Source organism: Notamacropus eugenii, chromosome 2, assembly GCF_028372415.1.
Source record: "Notamacropus eugenii isolate mMacEug1 chromosome 2, mMacEug1.pri_v2, whole genome shotgun sequence".
In the NCBI taxonomy this organism is placed as follows: Eukaryota; Metazoa; Chordata; class Mammalia; order Diprotodontia; family Macropodidae; genus Notamacropus; species Notamacropus eugenii.
Genome location: NC_092873.1, coordinates 350,932,701 through 350,947,892, shown reverse-complemented (window position 1 = coordinate 350,947,892; position 15,192 = coordinate 350,932,701). Strand labels below are relative to the sequence as shown.

The 15,192-nt window shown below is 38.4% G+C and overlaps 1 protein-coding gene across 1 annotated transcript in view; it reads right to left on the bottom strand.

Annotated features, from left to right (window-relative positions):
• The window catches only part of FAM117A (family with sequence similarity 117 member A), a 96,190-nt gene extending 86,446 nt beyond the window's left edge, over positions 1 to 9,744 (bottom strand). Inside the window, exon 1 of the mRNA XM_072646107.1 lies at positions 9,717 to 9,744. Within this exon, the coding sequence (XP_072502208.1) occupies positions 9,717 to 9,729 (13 nt within the window). The 5' untranslated portion in view covers positions 9,730 to 9,744. The remainder of the gene's footprint in view (positions 1 to 9,716) is intronic.
• Positions 9,745 to 15,192: the final 5,448 nt, after the last annotated feature.

Genomic DNA, 15,192 nt, shown 5'->3' with positions numbered 1-15,192 from the left:
CCCTAGAAATGGTATTATTGCTGGGTGGTGTGCTTTGTTGTCAATTCACTCATTTGTTCTTTTGTTGTGGAGAAATGAATGAAAAAATGAGAAAGCATTTGTTAAGTGCTTACTATGTGCAGAGCACTATGTGAAAGAGGAAACAAATATCTTAGACATTATTTACTTTGTAAATTGAGCACTTTTCTAGAAAGGACCCTATTGATTCCTTTTGGGAGATCTTAGGTGTTTTTTAAATGCTAAGTTTTAAATGAATTTACCTGGGGCCATGGAATGGGGACATAAAGAGTCAAATAACAGGAGAAAGCGCGTGATCCTTCTCTTTAGAGTTCAGAGAGCCCTAGAAATGAACCTAGTCTGTGTGAGTCCAGAGATGGAGCCCTTTAAGGGGAGAGGGAGCCTCAGGACCCTGGATCTGTGTAGTCTGTTATAATAGGCAACTTCAGAGCAAAAGACACCAGCAACTGGGGCAACAGGAAAGGCCTCATGAAGAAAGCAGAATTTGAACAAAGTCTGGAAAGAAACTAGGAATTCCAAGAGGCAGAAGTAAAGAGGACAAGTACATTCTAGGCATGGGCAATAACCAGTGAAAATACATTGAGATAGAGAGCAGAATGTCCCATGTGAGAAAAAAGTAAGAAGGCCAGTTTTACTGGATTGTAGAGTGCATTCACAAAAAGGAGAAATGTGCAATAAAGCTGGAAAGGTAGGATGGGACCAGGCTATGAAGGGCTTGTGATTTTAGAATGAATTGGAAGCCATAAAAATTTATTAAGTCATAAATCACATATGACATGGTCAGATTTGTACTCCAGGAATAGCAATTTAGAAGTTATGTGGAGGAAGGATTGTAGTGGGGAGAGATTTGAGGAAATGAGACCAGTTAGGAGGCTATTACAACAGTCAAGGCAAGAAGTGATGGGTGCCTGAACCAGGGTTGTAGTTGTCTGAATGGAGGAAAGGAGGTATAGGTGAGAGATGTTGTGGAGACAAGAAATGGCCAGATTTGGAAACTACTTGGATATATGTGATAAGTGAGAATCTAGAATGATGCTGAAATTGTATACCTAGGTGATTGGGAGAAATAGGGATGTATGGAAAAGTGGTAGATTTGGAGGAGAAAGTTACTGAGTTCTGTTTTGGACATGTATTTGAGATGCCTACAAGACATTCATTACAAAAGTTCTAATAAGCAGTTGGTAATATAGGACTAGATTTAGGGAAGTATCTTGGGTTCAATATATAGATGTGGGGGTCATCTACATAGAGATGATAGATAATTAAACCCATGGGAACTGATGAGATCATGAAGTGAGAGAATGTAAAGAAAAAAGAGAAGACCCAGAACAGAGTCTTCAGACACACTCAGTTAGGGGATATGATATAGATGATCATCTGTCTAACCAAAGATATCATGGAGTGATCAGACAGGTAGGAAGGGAACCAGGAAAAAGCAGTTTCCCAGGAAAGAATGGTCAGTAGTGTCAACTGCTTTATAGAGGTTGAAGAAGGTTGAAGATTGAACAAATGCCATTAAATCTGACAATTAAGAGATCAATGGTAACTTTGGAGGGAGCAGTTTCAGTTGAGTAATGAAGCAAGAATCCAGACTGTAGAGGGAAAAGGGGGAGAAGAAGTAAAGGCAACAAGTGTGGACAGCTTTTTCAAGGTGTTTGGCTGAGAAAGGGACAAAAGATATATGAGTCAATAGCTTATAGAATGGCAGGGTCTAATAAGGGCTTTTTTTTGCTTTTTTTTTTTTTAAAGAATGTGGAAGGGCTTGGTTCCCTGCTAGGTAGCAGGGAATAAGCCAATAAATAGAGAGACTGAAGGTTAGAAGAAGAGAGGGAGTAATAGGAGAGAGGGAATAGCAAACCACTGGAAAAGATGGCAGGTAAATGGGGTCAAGGGTACATGTAGAAGATTTGGCTTTGGGACTAAAGTAAAGGAGATAAAAGGGCATGATATTAATAGGCTGTGATATGAGAAAGAAGGGAGAGCATGCTGAATAGCCTCCATTTTTTCATTAAAGTGTGAAGCAAAATTCTCACTTGACAAGTAGGGGCAGAAGATACTAGAAGGGTTGAAAAGAGGTTTGATTTAACTGCTTTGGTGAATTGGATGGAAAACCAATTAGGGAGGAGTAAAAGGATTGCTTTGCTGCAGTGAGAGCTTGAGTTGAGATCATACAGCATAAATGTGTAGTGGACTTGGTCAACAGGTTTATGACTTCCTCAGGCTCCATTAGGCCTCACTTATATAGGGGCAAGAGAGAGAAATAATTAGAAAAATCTAGATTTGGAGTTTGGCAAATCATGAGCAGTGATGGGACAAAGGAACAGAGGGTAGTGTAGAGTTGAACTGATTAACTGTAGAGCTGAATTGATTCACTAAAAAATTGAGATTGGAAGGTAAGCAGACTATAACTAGAGCAGAGGTGATGGCCAGGGAAGGTCCTGAGGGGTTCAAGGATTAGACATGAAGACATGAATATGAAGAATAGGTTTACAAGGAAGGCATAGAGAGATGTAATTATAGGAAGTTTTGATTTGATAAGAGTTTCAGAATTCTTAATCATGAAAATTGAATACTTACAGATGATGACAAGATGAAGGGTAGGACCATCCCTGAGTGTAGATGAAAAGAAGTGTAGAAGAGGGTCAAAATACTTGAGCAGACTAATGATCTGGGGGGTTTTAGTATATTGAAGTGTCCCAGTAAAGTTGTCAAGTCAAAGTAACAAACATTTATTAAGCACCTACTATGTGCCAGGCACTATGCTAAGAGCTGGGATACAAAGAAGGGCAAAAATAATCTTTCCTCTCAAATGGAGAGAGATAACATGCAAACATTTAGGTACAAACAAGTTAGATATGGGACAAATTGGAGATCATCTCAGAAGGAAGGCATGATGCTAGTATTAAGGGAGACCAGAAAAGGCTTCTTGCAGAAGGTGGGATTTTAGCTAAAACTTGAAGGAAGCAGGGAAACTAGGCAGTGAAGGAGAGGAGGGGAAGAACTCCAGGCATGGAACAACACAGTCAGTGAAAATGTCCAGTCAAGCAAGAGACAGTGTCATGAGCAAGGAATATCTAAGAGTGCAGTGCCATTGGATTGCAGAGTATGTTGGGGTGAGGTATATGAAGACTGGGAAGGTAAGAGGGGAGAGGAATTATGAAGGGCTTTATAAACCAAATAGTAGATTTTACATTTGATAGTATAAGGGCAGATTTGGGATGGAAAGGAAGACTGGGAGCTAGGCACTGATCTCATAGAGAAATGAGGGAGAATGACCAGGGGACCAATAGATAATAGCCACAGGATCTGGATTGGGTGATAAATTTAGATAGAGTGAATTCAGAGGAGAGGTTGCTCAGTGATAACAGCAGAGGGAGAGTCTACAAGTATCAATGTGCCCATCTGTATGTATTTTGTCTTTACTTTACAGTCTTTTGGCCACTGCTCAAACTGAAGGAAATCAATTAAGCAAAAACATCATTTAAAAAGACAGAGCCTGACAAAATATACCATTTTCAGTCCTGGTAGTCCCCCACCTCTCTGTTGTAAGAGAAGATGTATCTTTTTTTAATTTCTTCTCCATTTTTTTTGTCATATCAACAGTTCATCAGTAATTCAGAGTCCAACTTCTTTTTTCACTTACATTATTGTAATAAATGTACATATTATTCTCTTGGTACTCCTTATTTCATTGCATCAGTTCATATAAATCATTCCATGTTTTTCTTAATTTCTCATATTCATAATTTTTTTGCAGTCTCATAATACATAAAACCATAGTTCTTTTAGCCATTTCCCTAGTGGGGACTGTCTACTTTCTTTCTTTCTTTTTTTTTTTTGCTACTACAAAGAAGGCTAATAGGATTTTTTTGGTATTTATTAGACCTTTGTTTCTGACTTTGAATTCTTTGGGGTATATGCCCACTGGTGACATTTCTGAGTCAGGGTATAGAGAATTTACACTTTAAAAAAACATAATTCTAAATTAAAATCCAGAATGGTTGGAAAACTTCATAGCATCACCATCAGCGCATCAGTGTGCCTACCTTTCTACAACTCCACCAACATTCACATCTTTATCTTTGCCAATTTGTCATACTAGATTTGACTAAAGATTTACTGAGCCTACTAGGCTATATCTCAGAGAAGAATCAAGGGACATTCTGTATAGAGCCATATTAGTGGAACGGTATGGTGAAGTAAAACCTCAGAAGTATTTTAATTTGCATTTCTCCTTTATTAGGGCATATTTTCATGGGATTGTTTGTACCTTAGAGGCTGCATGGTATAATGGCAAGAGAACTGGCCTTGAATCCAAGAGGACCTGAGTTTAAGTTCCACTTCCCTCAAAAATTAATTGTGTGACTGGGTCTGTCTCTTAACCTCTCAATGAAGTTGCCTCTAAGTTTCAGAGAAGGTGATGACCTATACTTGTAGAGGGAATTTCCTCATCTAAGAAATCCCTATATCAATGAAATTACATGCCCAGTTCTTATCTATACTTTATATGTACTTAGAATATGTTCTTTTGAAAGCTTTTGTTCATAGCCTTAAGTCATGTATTTATTAGGGAATGACTCTTGGTGTTATTTAATCATGTCAATTCCCTGTATGCGTTGGGATATCGGACTTTTATAGGGATATTTGATACAAATATTTTTCCCATTTTGATATTTCTCTTCTAATTCTGTCTTTTAAAATTTTATTCATGCAAAAGCTTTTTAATTTTACTTAGTAAAAGTTATCTATTTAATCTTTTAATATTTTCTCTAGCCCTTGTTTAGTTAAGAATTCTCCCTCTTGCCACAATTATGAAACATTGTATACAATCTCATCCTTCTCTAATTGTATTTTATATTGTGACCTTTTCTCATCAGGTTATATACATATTTTAGATTATTGTGATACATGGTGTAAGTTATTGGTCTAACTATAATTCCTGCTGATCCATTTTCTAGCTTTCCCAGCAGTTCTTGTTAAAAGAGAATCTTTACCCCCAGTAATTTATATTCTTGGATGCAGCAAACACTGGGATAATTTTTTTTTTTTACTATTGATTCTTGCTCATCAAGTGTTTTCCACTGACCTACTTTTCTGTTTTTAACCAGTACCAAATAACTGGAAACAACTTTTAAATGCTCCCACCCCTTGACCTAGGGGAATAAGTACCAGGGACGTGTTGTTAAATACCAGAGATGAAACAGCAACTAAAATTTCCCAGCTGTCAGCCTGGGAACCCTTAATCTCACAGTACTAGTTGCTTTCTGAGACGCAACTACATTTATTTCTAAACAACATGCAACACTTCTGAAATTTAATCTCTTTCAATGTTATGGATTGCACCCATAACAGATCTGGGCTATATGTTTAAGGTCCTGGAGAAGGAGAAGAGAAATGCCATATTAGATCAGACGCAGGATCTATTGAGTCTGTAGTCTGTCTCAAAGTAAAACCAGGGAACATTTCATAGGAATCATGTTAGTTTTCTTTCATGAAGATGATCTCAAAAGGTTAAGGAACAGGTCCCATACTTTCCTAACTCTCATATATTATGAAACCATTATCTATTCATTTATTTGCACCTTTTCATTTTTTCAATGTTTCATAAATGTTTATTGAACTAAATTGGATTACAAAAGGGACGCTTAGAGCATTCAAATGCCTTTGGATAATAGATTTAGACACAGAAGAGACCTTAGACACCAAGTCAACCCCCTTATTTTACAAAGAAACTGAAACCTAGAAAGATTTACTGCACAAGCTCATAGACCTAAAGTTAAAATGGTTCTCGGATACTTGACCTGTTCTTCAAAAAAAAAGTAATTTGCTTCTCCTTTTTTACACCCGGGTCACTTCCCAGTGGCTCCTTCCTCTTTTGCCCTCAAGTAATCCTCCCTTGTACCCAAGGAGTACTGTTAAGCAAAACACATCAACATCTTGGCCTGATAACTCTCATTCCACATTAAGGTTCCATAACTTCTTTTCTTCTGAGAGGGAGGCATGTTTCACCCATCACTCTGGTGGAAGGCGAGTTGACACTGCTCAGTGCATTGGCCAGAGCTCTGCTATCTTTCAATATTGTTTTCTTTACATTATTGCAAAGGTATGGCTAGGATGAATGGTGTAAATCCTTCTCTTCGTTCTCTCTCCTTCTCTCTGTATCATCTAAACCATTTTCCAACTTATTTTTGATATATTTTCTGCCTCTGTCACTCCCCAGGGTAATAAATTCTATGTTTTTACTAATTTCCTGAAAATGATCTTCAAGCTCCAAGGAGTGTCCCTAGTTCTCCTGTAGCGGGCTTGGATAAACGAACCCATTTTTTCTTTGGCCAAAGCCTTCACGATTTCATATACTTGGATAATCTCTCAGCTTTCACTTTTTCAGGTGGGAAAGTCCTAATCTTTTTAGTTTATGTCTGTGAGACAGTCTTTCCCTTCCCTATCCTAATCGATGTAGTTGCCCTTCTCTGGACCTTTTCTATCTCTTATTAAGTCTTTCCAGGAATCAGAACTGCATGCTATATGTAGATGTGGATAGACATGGCTGTGTGTCATTCCAGGACTACGTTTTCTGTTTTAATTACAATATAAATTACCATAATAAATAATTGCAATAAAATAAGTAAATAGGATAATTAAATACAAAATAATTACAATACAATAAAACAATAGGATGTAAGCTCCTTGAGGACAGGGGCTGTTCTTTTTCTGTTTGCCTTCAAATTCTTCCAATATAGCCCAGGGTTTTCTATGGAGCAAGTGCTTAATACATGATTGTTTAATTAGGATTTATAATATTTTTCTAAATGATACAATTCCAACTTCACAGTGTTTTTATGCACTCAACAAATATTTATTAAGCTACTACGTGCCAGCTACTGAGATTGCTTGAGTATGCCAGGACAAAAAGAATGCAGTCAGGCAGCTGAGTGATTCAGTGGATGGAGTGTTGCAGCTGGAGTCAGGAAGACCTGAGTTCAAATTTAGTTTCAAACTCCTACTCACTGTGTGATCCTGGGCATGTCATTTAACCTCTTTTTATCTCAGCTTTCTCATCTGTAAAATGAGAAGAAGAATAGCACCTCTCTCCCAGAGTTGTGGCAACAATCAAATGAGTTAATATTTGTAAAGCACTTGGCACAGTGTCTGGCACATACTTGGTACCATATAAATACTAGCTACTACCACTATTATTGTTTCTGTACTCAAGGGGATTATATTCTTTCAGAGAAGACAACATGTGCATATTATGCAGACCAGGTAGAAGGTAGTTCAGGGAGGAAAGACACTAGCAGTTGGGAAGATCAGGAAAAGCTTAGAGGGTAGTGCTTGAGCTGAGTCTTGAAGGAAGCAAGTGGTTTAAGAGGTGGAGGTGAGGAGGTGCTGCTTTCTAGGAATGGATGATGATTAATCCAGAAATGAGAAAGGGAGATAGATTATTTTGCAGTTCTCAGTTGGCTAGACTGGAAGAAGGCAAAAAAGGGAATAATATTTAATGAAGTTGCAATGGAAGGTTGGAGTCAAGGGTTTTAAAAATCAAATGAAGAAGCTTCTATTTGATCCTAAAGGCAACAGGGAACCATTGGAGTTTATTGAGTAGGGTGAATGACATACTTGGTCAGATCTGAATTTTAGGAAAATCACTTTGGAATCTTGTGGCTTGTGCCTGGTGGGGTTTGGCGAGGAACTGCTAGATGACTCATTTGCTTTTCCCACATCCTTGCATCCTTGTGAGATAGGTTGATCCTTGTTGGTGTGGCAGCAGGGAAGGGGTGGAGGGTAGGTGGAGTGCTTTGCTTAGGATATCAGCTTCGTAGTAGCATTTGGAATAGATCCAGGACTATGGCTCTCATCCTCAGATAGTCCTATCACTTATTCCCCATTTTAAGAGATCTGGTCTCTCTGCTCATCTATGTTCCCACCCAATCTAGAGAGGAGACCCTTGGATAAGAGTTATGAAACTGCCAATACTAAAGATCCTGGCCAAGGTCTATGCAAGTGCTTACTGCCCCCCTAAAGGTTATTTTTTGCATTGTTTGCAAGGGAAGATGTGTGTTAATATGACCCCTATCAGAGAACAGGGATGGATCTGAAAGCTCTGCATCCATTCTGTCCTTTAATTTTTGTTAAGATCCTTGGAGAAACAATATGTGAAGTAAGTTAAGTAAGGCTAACTTGGTATTGAAATGACCAAGAACAGAAAATTCCCTTTAGAGTCTGGTCTGGAGAAACCCGGACACCATTCCATTTAGGTACAACTCTTAAACTGAAAGGAAAATAACTCTCCTCCACAATCTCATCCAGGCTCAGCTAGTTAGATCACGGTACTAGCAACATCAGAATAGTAGGTTGGATTGTAGTGTGGTCAAATTAGTCACAGAGAAAACGTTCATTGGTCAGAGACTGCATCTCTAGCTACCTGATAGACAAATGCATCTTGTCAGTCACAAAGATGACCCATCCTCACTCTCTACTCCTGGGAAAACAACCCAGCACATGAGATGACCTACACCTTACTGATGCAGAACCAGTGAGGCTATCTTGTTTTTGTTGGGGCTAATAAACATAGGAAGCTGATTCCCTATGAGCTAAACCTTCTCCCTGGGTTTGTCTACTGCCTTGACTACTTAGCAGATTAGTCAGTCCACAGAGCCAATACATTTCATGGACATTTCATGAGCAACAGCCTCTAACATGATCTAAGTATTATCTGACTTATTTTCATAATGGTGGACCTTGACATTCCCTCTATTTGTGTCCTTTCTCTCTTTCCTTCCCACTAAAAAAGATATTCTGACATTTCTACTCTGTATATTGTTCCCAGTGAGGCTAACTGGGGTAAGGAGCAGGAGGGGAAAGATAGGAGAGGAAGGGGAAATATCAAAGAAATAGAAAGCATAATCCCTGTCCTCTGGGTAACACTAACTAGAGATTAATGTTACCCCTGAGACTGCAGCCTAGCTTTCTGTTCCTTCAGAATATTTCTCCCTGGGAAGTGGTAATAAAGGTATTTGGCTTCATTGACAGAAAAACAAAATGAAGGCCAGATCATAAAAACAACTCCCCGGTCTTCCTGGTAAGTAAATTTTGGATACCGAGATCCCAGGGAAGAATTGTCTATTACAGAGAGGTCTCTGCTGCCATAACAACATGGCATGATGTAATGCAGCTACATTCTGGATTGCTCTGGTCCCATTAAATATGGAAGAGAATGTCTCTTTCATCACAAGATGTCCTTTGTATTCAAGTTTACTGTTGTCTTCTCTGGGGAGCTATGGGTCAATAAGATAGGGGAGTTAGGAAAAGGCAAGTTGAAAAAATTGTGTGTGTGTGTGTGTGTGTGTGTGTGTTTGTGTGTGTGTGTGTGTGTGTGTATGTAGAGTGTTATCGAATCAGGATTCCACAGTGATTTTTAAAGCAATTTTCAAAATGCAGTTATTTGGCTGTTTAGTTTTGGCAGTTATTTATAACCCCAGCTGCAGAGGCTGGAGGACTGTGGCCTGATCCTGTTGGGATCTGTCCAATGACTTCCTCTCATGCGGGGGGGTGTCCTGAGAAAGAACAAAATTAATGACTGACCAGAAAGATAAGAGATACTTAATTCCAACCAAAGCAAGAATAAGAAAGGAGGGTCTATCAGTGGTTCAACTAACTATATGTTTTTAAGGGGGTACTTTATGGTTAAGATTATTTACCATTGTTATCCATGGCTGAAGAGGTGTCCTCTCACAAAGGGCTCCTTCTTTGGGCTCATGAAGATTGGGCTCAGTACTGGGAAAGCTTGACACCAAAGAGAAGGGAATCAGCTTTTCTTATACTCTCTTAACATTCTGCTTCTACCCTAGAACCCCTGGAAAATCTATAGAGCCTTAAAGCAAAAGCTGTTTTTTACTGGGTGATTGGCTCTTCTGAAAGACAGATATGAGGGAAGGGGAAAGAAATAGAGAGAAATCCCTTTTTCTCTCAAGAGGTGAAGAGTGATTCCCTCCAAAGAGTTGGGTTTTTTTCCTTCCCCCATAGTTGGCTCTCTTCATGACTTGAGAGCTCATACTCCTCAAAGTACACTCTTGCTTTAACCTGCACACTTTGCTGTGTTACCTATCCATTATATTCCAGCCTCAATGGCTAGAAATGTCCATCTCAGACTCACTATTCTGTCACCTGTGCTCAGGAAAAGAAACAAAGCAGAAGACATAGCTAGATATTTGAGATCCAGTTTCAGGCTCACCGAGGCAAGCACAGGTATTCATGCCATGTGCATGTCACCACCTGTGCTGCTGCTGAGAAAGTGCCTTTCAAAGGAGGAGAGGAAGAGAGCTAAGAATAATTTTTACATTTTTAAATGGTTGGAAAAATCAAAAGGAGAAAAATATTTTGTGACACATGAAAATTATATGAAGTTCAAATTTCATTGTCCACAAAGTTTTATTGAACACAACTACACTCACTCATTTATGAATCATCTATGGCTGCTTTCTAGTGTTAACAGCAGACTTTGCACTACACATCACAGTGATGCAGTTACAACCTGACTGCATTTTGAGTGCCATATACATTGCTCTACTGTGACATTTAAAAGAAAAAGCTACCAGAGCATATCCATCACATCAAAACAAGAAAAGAAAAAAGAGTTTTGAATATTGAGCTTTTAAGTCACAGTGGAGTGTAGATTATTATAGATTAGATGGCAAAGTATTTGTGTTCATTATGTAAGGATACTATAACTATACCAAAAGGATACATTACCAGACTAAGTACTCATCATAGTACTCCCAACTCAGAAAAGTAATAGCAGGGAAAAATTAGAAAATTTAAAATGGAATATCTCATCACAGAAGAATTTCTTGACAAAAAATTTTTTTTAAATGAAAATGAGGCTGCAATCAAAGTAAGTTTTTGAGTGGCTCATTGGTTAGCTAAGCAAGGAAAGCCTTTACTGGTGGTGATTTAATTAAATCATATTTGATTGCAGCAGCTGAAGAAATGTGTCCAGGGTAAACAAACTTGTTTAAAACTATTAGCAATTCAGCTCAGTTAAAATAACATTTTTGTGGCTAGATATCAGTATTTGGAAGTACCTATTTATGTGCAAAGACATTTTCAAAGATGAAATACATAAAATCTCCTTATAGATCAGAATTGAAAGATAAACATTTTGCTATCAGTTTTGAAGATAGGGAACATTAACTTTAAATCTTAATTAAATGAAATGGTATTCTCAAAAATAATCCCTTTCTTCTCATTAGTAGACTTGTATTACCAAAAAAAATTGTACTTGATTATTGTTATATTTTGAATTTTATCAACAGAAATTTATGAAAGTTTGTTTTTTCTCTTGTTATAGAAGTACCAGTCTTTATTTTGCCTCTTGTCCTAAAATAAGCCCAATATATTTACTATTAAATAGTTTACAAAAATATTTGGCCCTTTACAAAAAAAGTTTGCCAATCCATGATCTATATATAATGAGGGACATGGTGTAGATGACCTCTAAGTTCCCTTCCAGCTCAACATCAGTGATGTTATTATTCTCTGCCTCTGGGAAGATCGCTAATTAGGTTTTTTTCTTAAGTGGTAGAGTCAAGTTCATTCTGATAAGGATCTGATGTAGTAATGTAGCATTGTAAGGTTTGCAAAGCACTTTACATGTTATCTCATTTGATCCTCACAACAACCCTGCGCCACTAAGGGAATTTTCATCATTATGAGCTGAAAGGTGCTTGAGGGCATCTCTGATCTCAACTTTGTATCTTTGCTAGAGACTACTACTGACTTATTCAAGTTCTTGGAGCAGATGTTTATTAAATGTTTATTAGATTATGCAAAGATATTTATCTTTAGAGTATTATACAAGCACTTAAGTTGTTGTTGGAGTGACTAAGGGGATGAGAATAAGGCAGGGTAAGTAGAATCAGGACAGGTGGCTGCCTGAAGGAGTTAAGTTCTGAAAGAAAAGGAGAGATATAGCTGCATGGGGAAATATATTTTAAGCAAAGCACCCTGAGGAGAGAGATGGGAGTCAGCATGTTCTAGGCAAGTCAGACTACTGTCCCCACTTGACTTGACCACCATCTTCTCTCAGATCTTAATGGAGATAGCCCACGATCCCAACTCTGAACTGAGTCTTGGGAATGCCAGTGCTTCCAGATCTGCCCTCAGCCATTGTCCTGGAAGGCCACCAACACACATAGCTACTGAATAACAGAAAAGAAAATTCTTGCCACCAAAGTCCTTGGCATTGTCAAATGGTTCTGCATCAGAAATTGATATCATTTCATCAGTGGCAAGGACATTCAAGAAAAGGCATTAATACCCGTTCACTTTGCCTCTGCACCCAAAGGACCATGGGACTTTCCCATCTGACTTGCAGCTGAAACCTGCATGTGCTGTTTCTTCTGTTACAATGTGAACTCTTTAAGAGGAGGGGCTATCTTAGTTTTCTGTTTGTATTCCCAGTGCTTTGTACATAGTAAGTGCTTAATAAATGCTTTATTCATTAATTCTAGGAAACTAATGTACAAAAGGGTTCTTAGTTACAAATCCTGGAGGTTCATTCTTTAGCAGTGACAAGTAAGCTTGTGAATGGGCATTTACTAAGTGCATATTACTGCACATGGAACTTCTAAACATTAGTCTTTCTAAACATTGGTTTTGATGAGGAATCAAAAAAAATAGAAAATGTGGTCCTTGACCAAGTAAAACTCACAGTATGGTTGAGAAGCAGCACATCCCTGCAATGAAGATATCATAAAAGTTACAAAGTGACTAATGTATACATCAAAGATATTACAGTAGTATGGATGAAATGTATAAATTTATGTAAACAAATACACGGAGAACATTTTAAAAACTTGTTATTAGTTTTTTCAAAGGGCCAGTGAAAAAACGGGCTCAGGGTACTGCCTAACAGAAGGTTTTTTGACACTTCATTGAAGATATAATTTCTTTTGACATTATTTGAGGAATCATCAGATTCTGTCTCTTTCTTTGGGCTGTACCATTACTATCTCTTTTTAATTTTCTCTAGTATCCCTTCTCTGCAACGCATCAGTCATTCAGAACAGGGGGTCAGCAAACTTCAGCTGTTGGGCCAAATCCTGCCAGCCCCTGTAAAACTTAAAAACATTCTTAGCTTGCTCACTGTACAAAAACAAGCCAGCTGGGTTTGGCCCAGGCAGTAAGTCTGCAACCCCCTCCCTAATTTAGGTTGCAAAAACAATGCCACTACCATTCATAAGGTTGGGTGGGTGGGAGTACTCTATTTTGGTTCAGTTCAGTTTCACTCATCAATTCATTTTGACTTGGCTTAATGTATTAATAGACATTTACAGACTATTCATTTATCTTCTGATCCCAGGTTTTTGACCCTAATCCTCGAAGTCTTTCAGTCCTTCCTGGAAGAGCTCCAGTTCCACCCTTCAAGTTCCAAGTGAAAATTTTTCTCTGCAGCTACCTGGAAGCTGACTTAGAGGCAGTTTGTTTCCCTAGATCCCACCTGGAATCTACTTATTAAGTTTCTTTTCTGCAGAAGTTTTCTGCCTGCCTGGATAGTATTTACCTCTTCTTTTGGCTGTTCCTGTAACTAATATGAACTCTTGACAAATTCCAGCTGGTTTCCCTCCTTCCTAGTTGCCTTAAAACAGATACTATTACACTTGCTTTCTTCCTCTGTGTTTTCTAAATCTTTCCATTTTTCTTTTTATGAGCCTCCATAGTTCATACATACTAAAGCCAGCTTCTCAAATAGTCCTCAAAAACTGCCCTATTTAAAACCATGTTTTAAACCCAGTTGTCATGATTATGCTTACCCCAGCCACATAAGACTAATCTGAAATTCATGTATATTTTGTGGAGGAGGAAGGGAGGAGTGCCATTTACCACTTAGCAACAATTGTGAATTTTAAACTACTCACTGTTCATGAATAGGCCAGCCTTCTCCCTTTTAAATTTCCTCCTTCCACTTGGAAAGTCCTCCTAGGGTCTCCTCCACATGAATTCAATTCAATTCTACAACTATTAAGTGTTTATTCTCTGCAAAAGATAATACTAAACAGAGGGACTAAAAAGAATTCAGATCTTCCTTTCAGAGAGCTTACAATCTAATAATGGGAGTGATATAGGTTTATAGCTAGGGTAAATGTGATAAGTGTAAATTGCTAAGATGTAAGGAGAGAGGAATCACTTTGAGCTAAGGTGGAGATGATAGGAGTGAACTTGCTTCCTGGAGGAAATGATACTCTAGTAGAGGCTTGAGGGAAGGAAAAGGTATTCAAAAGATGAAGTTTGGGATGGGAAAGGATAGGAAGGAGAGTGAGGAATCTATTCTAGATATAGGTTAAATGCATGGACAAAGACAAGAGGAGGATAGGAGAACTGCATAGGGAGAATACACTATTTTGATCAGATCTTAGATTATATGAAAGGAGTAGCATTAAATATAACTCATGAAATATAACCTGACCTTGTCAAGATTTCAACAATGATTTTTTAAAGGACAACTAGATGCTAAACAAGAGCCAGGGTGAGCATGGGTTTAGATTAGACAGTACTCAATAGGCAATGAGAGACTGACGATTTTGGAGAGCAGGCTGGAGCGGTATGTTAGAAAGATTAATTTGGCAATGGTTTTGAAGACTTCATAGTGAACCCCAAGAATATTGGGGTTGCCACCAGAAATTATGGAGTAAGGACATGTGGGCTTAAGGTCCTGAAAGAACTTCACTCAGACAGTTCTCCAGGTTAAAGAAAGGCATTTACTGGGGGGATGCACTCATATGAGTCTACTTAATGGGTACTATTACTTAGTGGGTCTGCTCCCATATGAGGCAGAGAATAGGTGGGTCCTGCTCCTCTAAGGCAGGCAGGGCCATTTGCCAGATTAGGTGTTTGATCTACTGTTGTGGTGTTTGTCCTTTGTTCTCAAAGAGGACCATGACATCAAGATGATGGCATGACTTGCAGTTGACTTTGATTTGAGTGAGGGAGGGCTGTGCTGGTCACCAGCCTCACTTCTCCTTCAGAGCCATCTGGGTTCAGAGGCCTGATATTCCTCAGGAGGACTGGAGACAGGCTAGGATGCTATGTGGAATCTTGGCCATTTTGGGCTAAGATCTTATCAGATTCTCACTTTGAGTGAGATACACCCATTCAACGAATAGGCCTCTTTAAGTA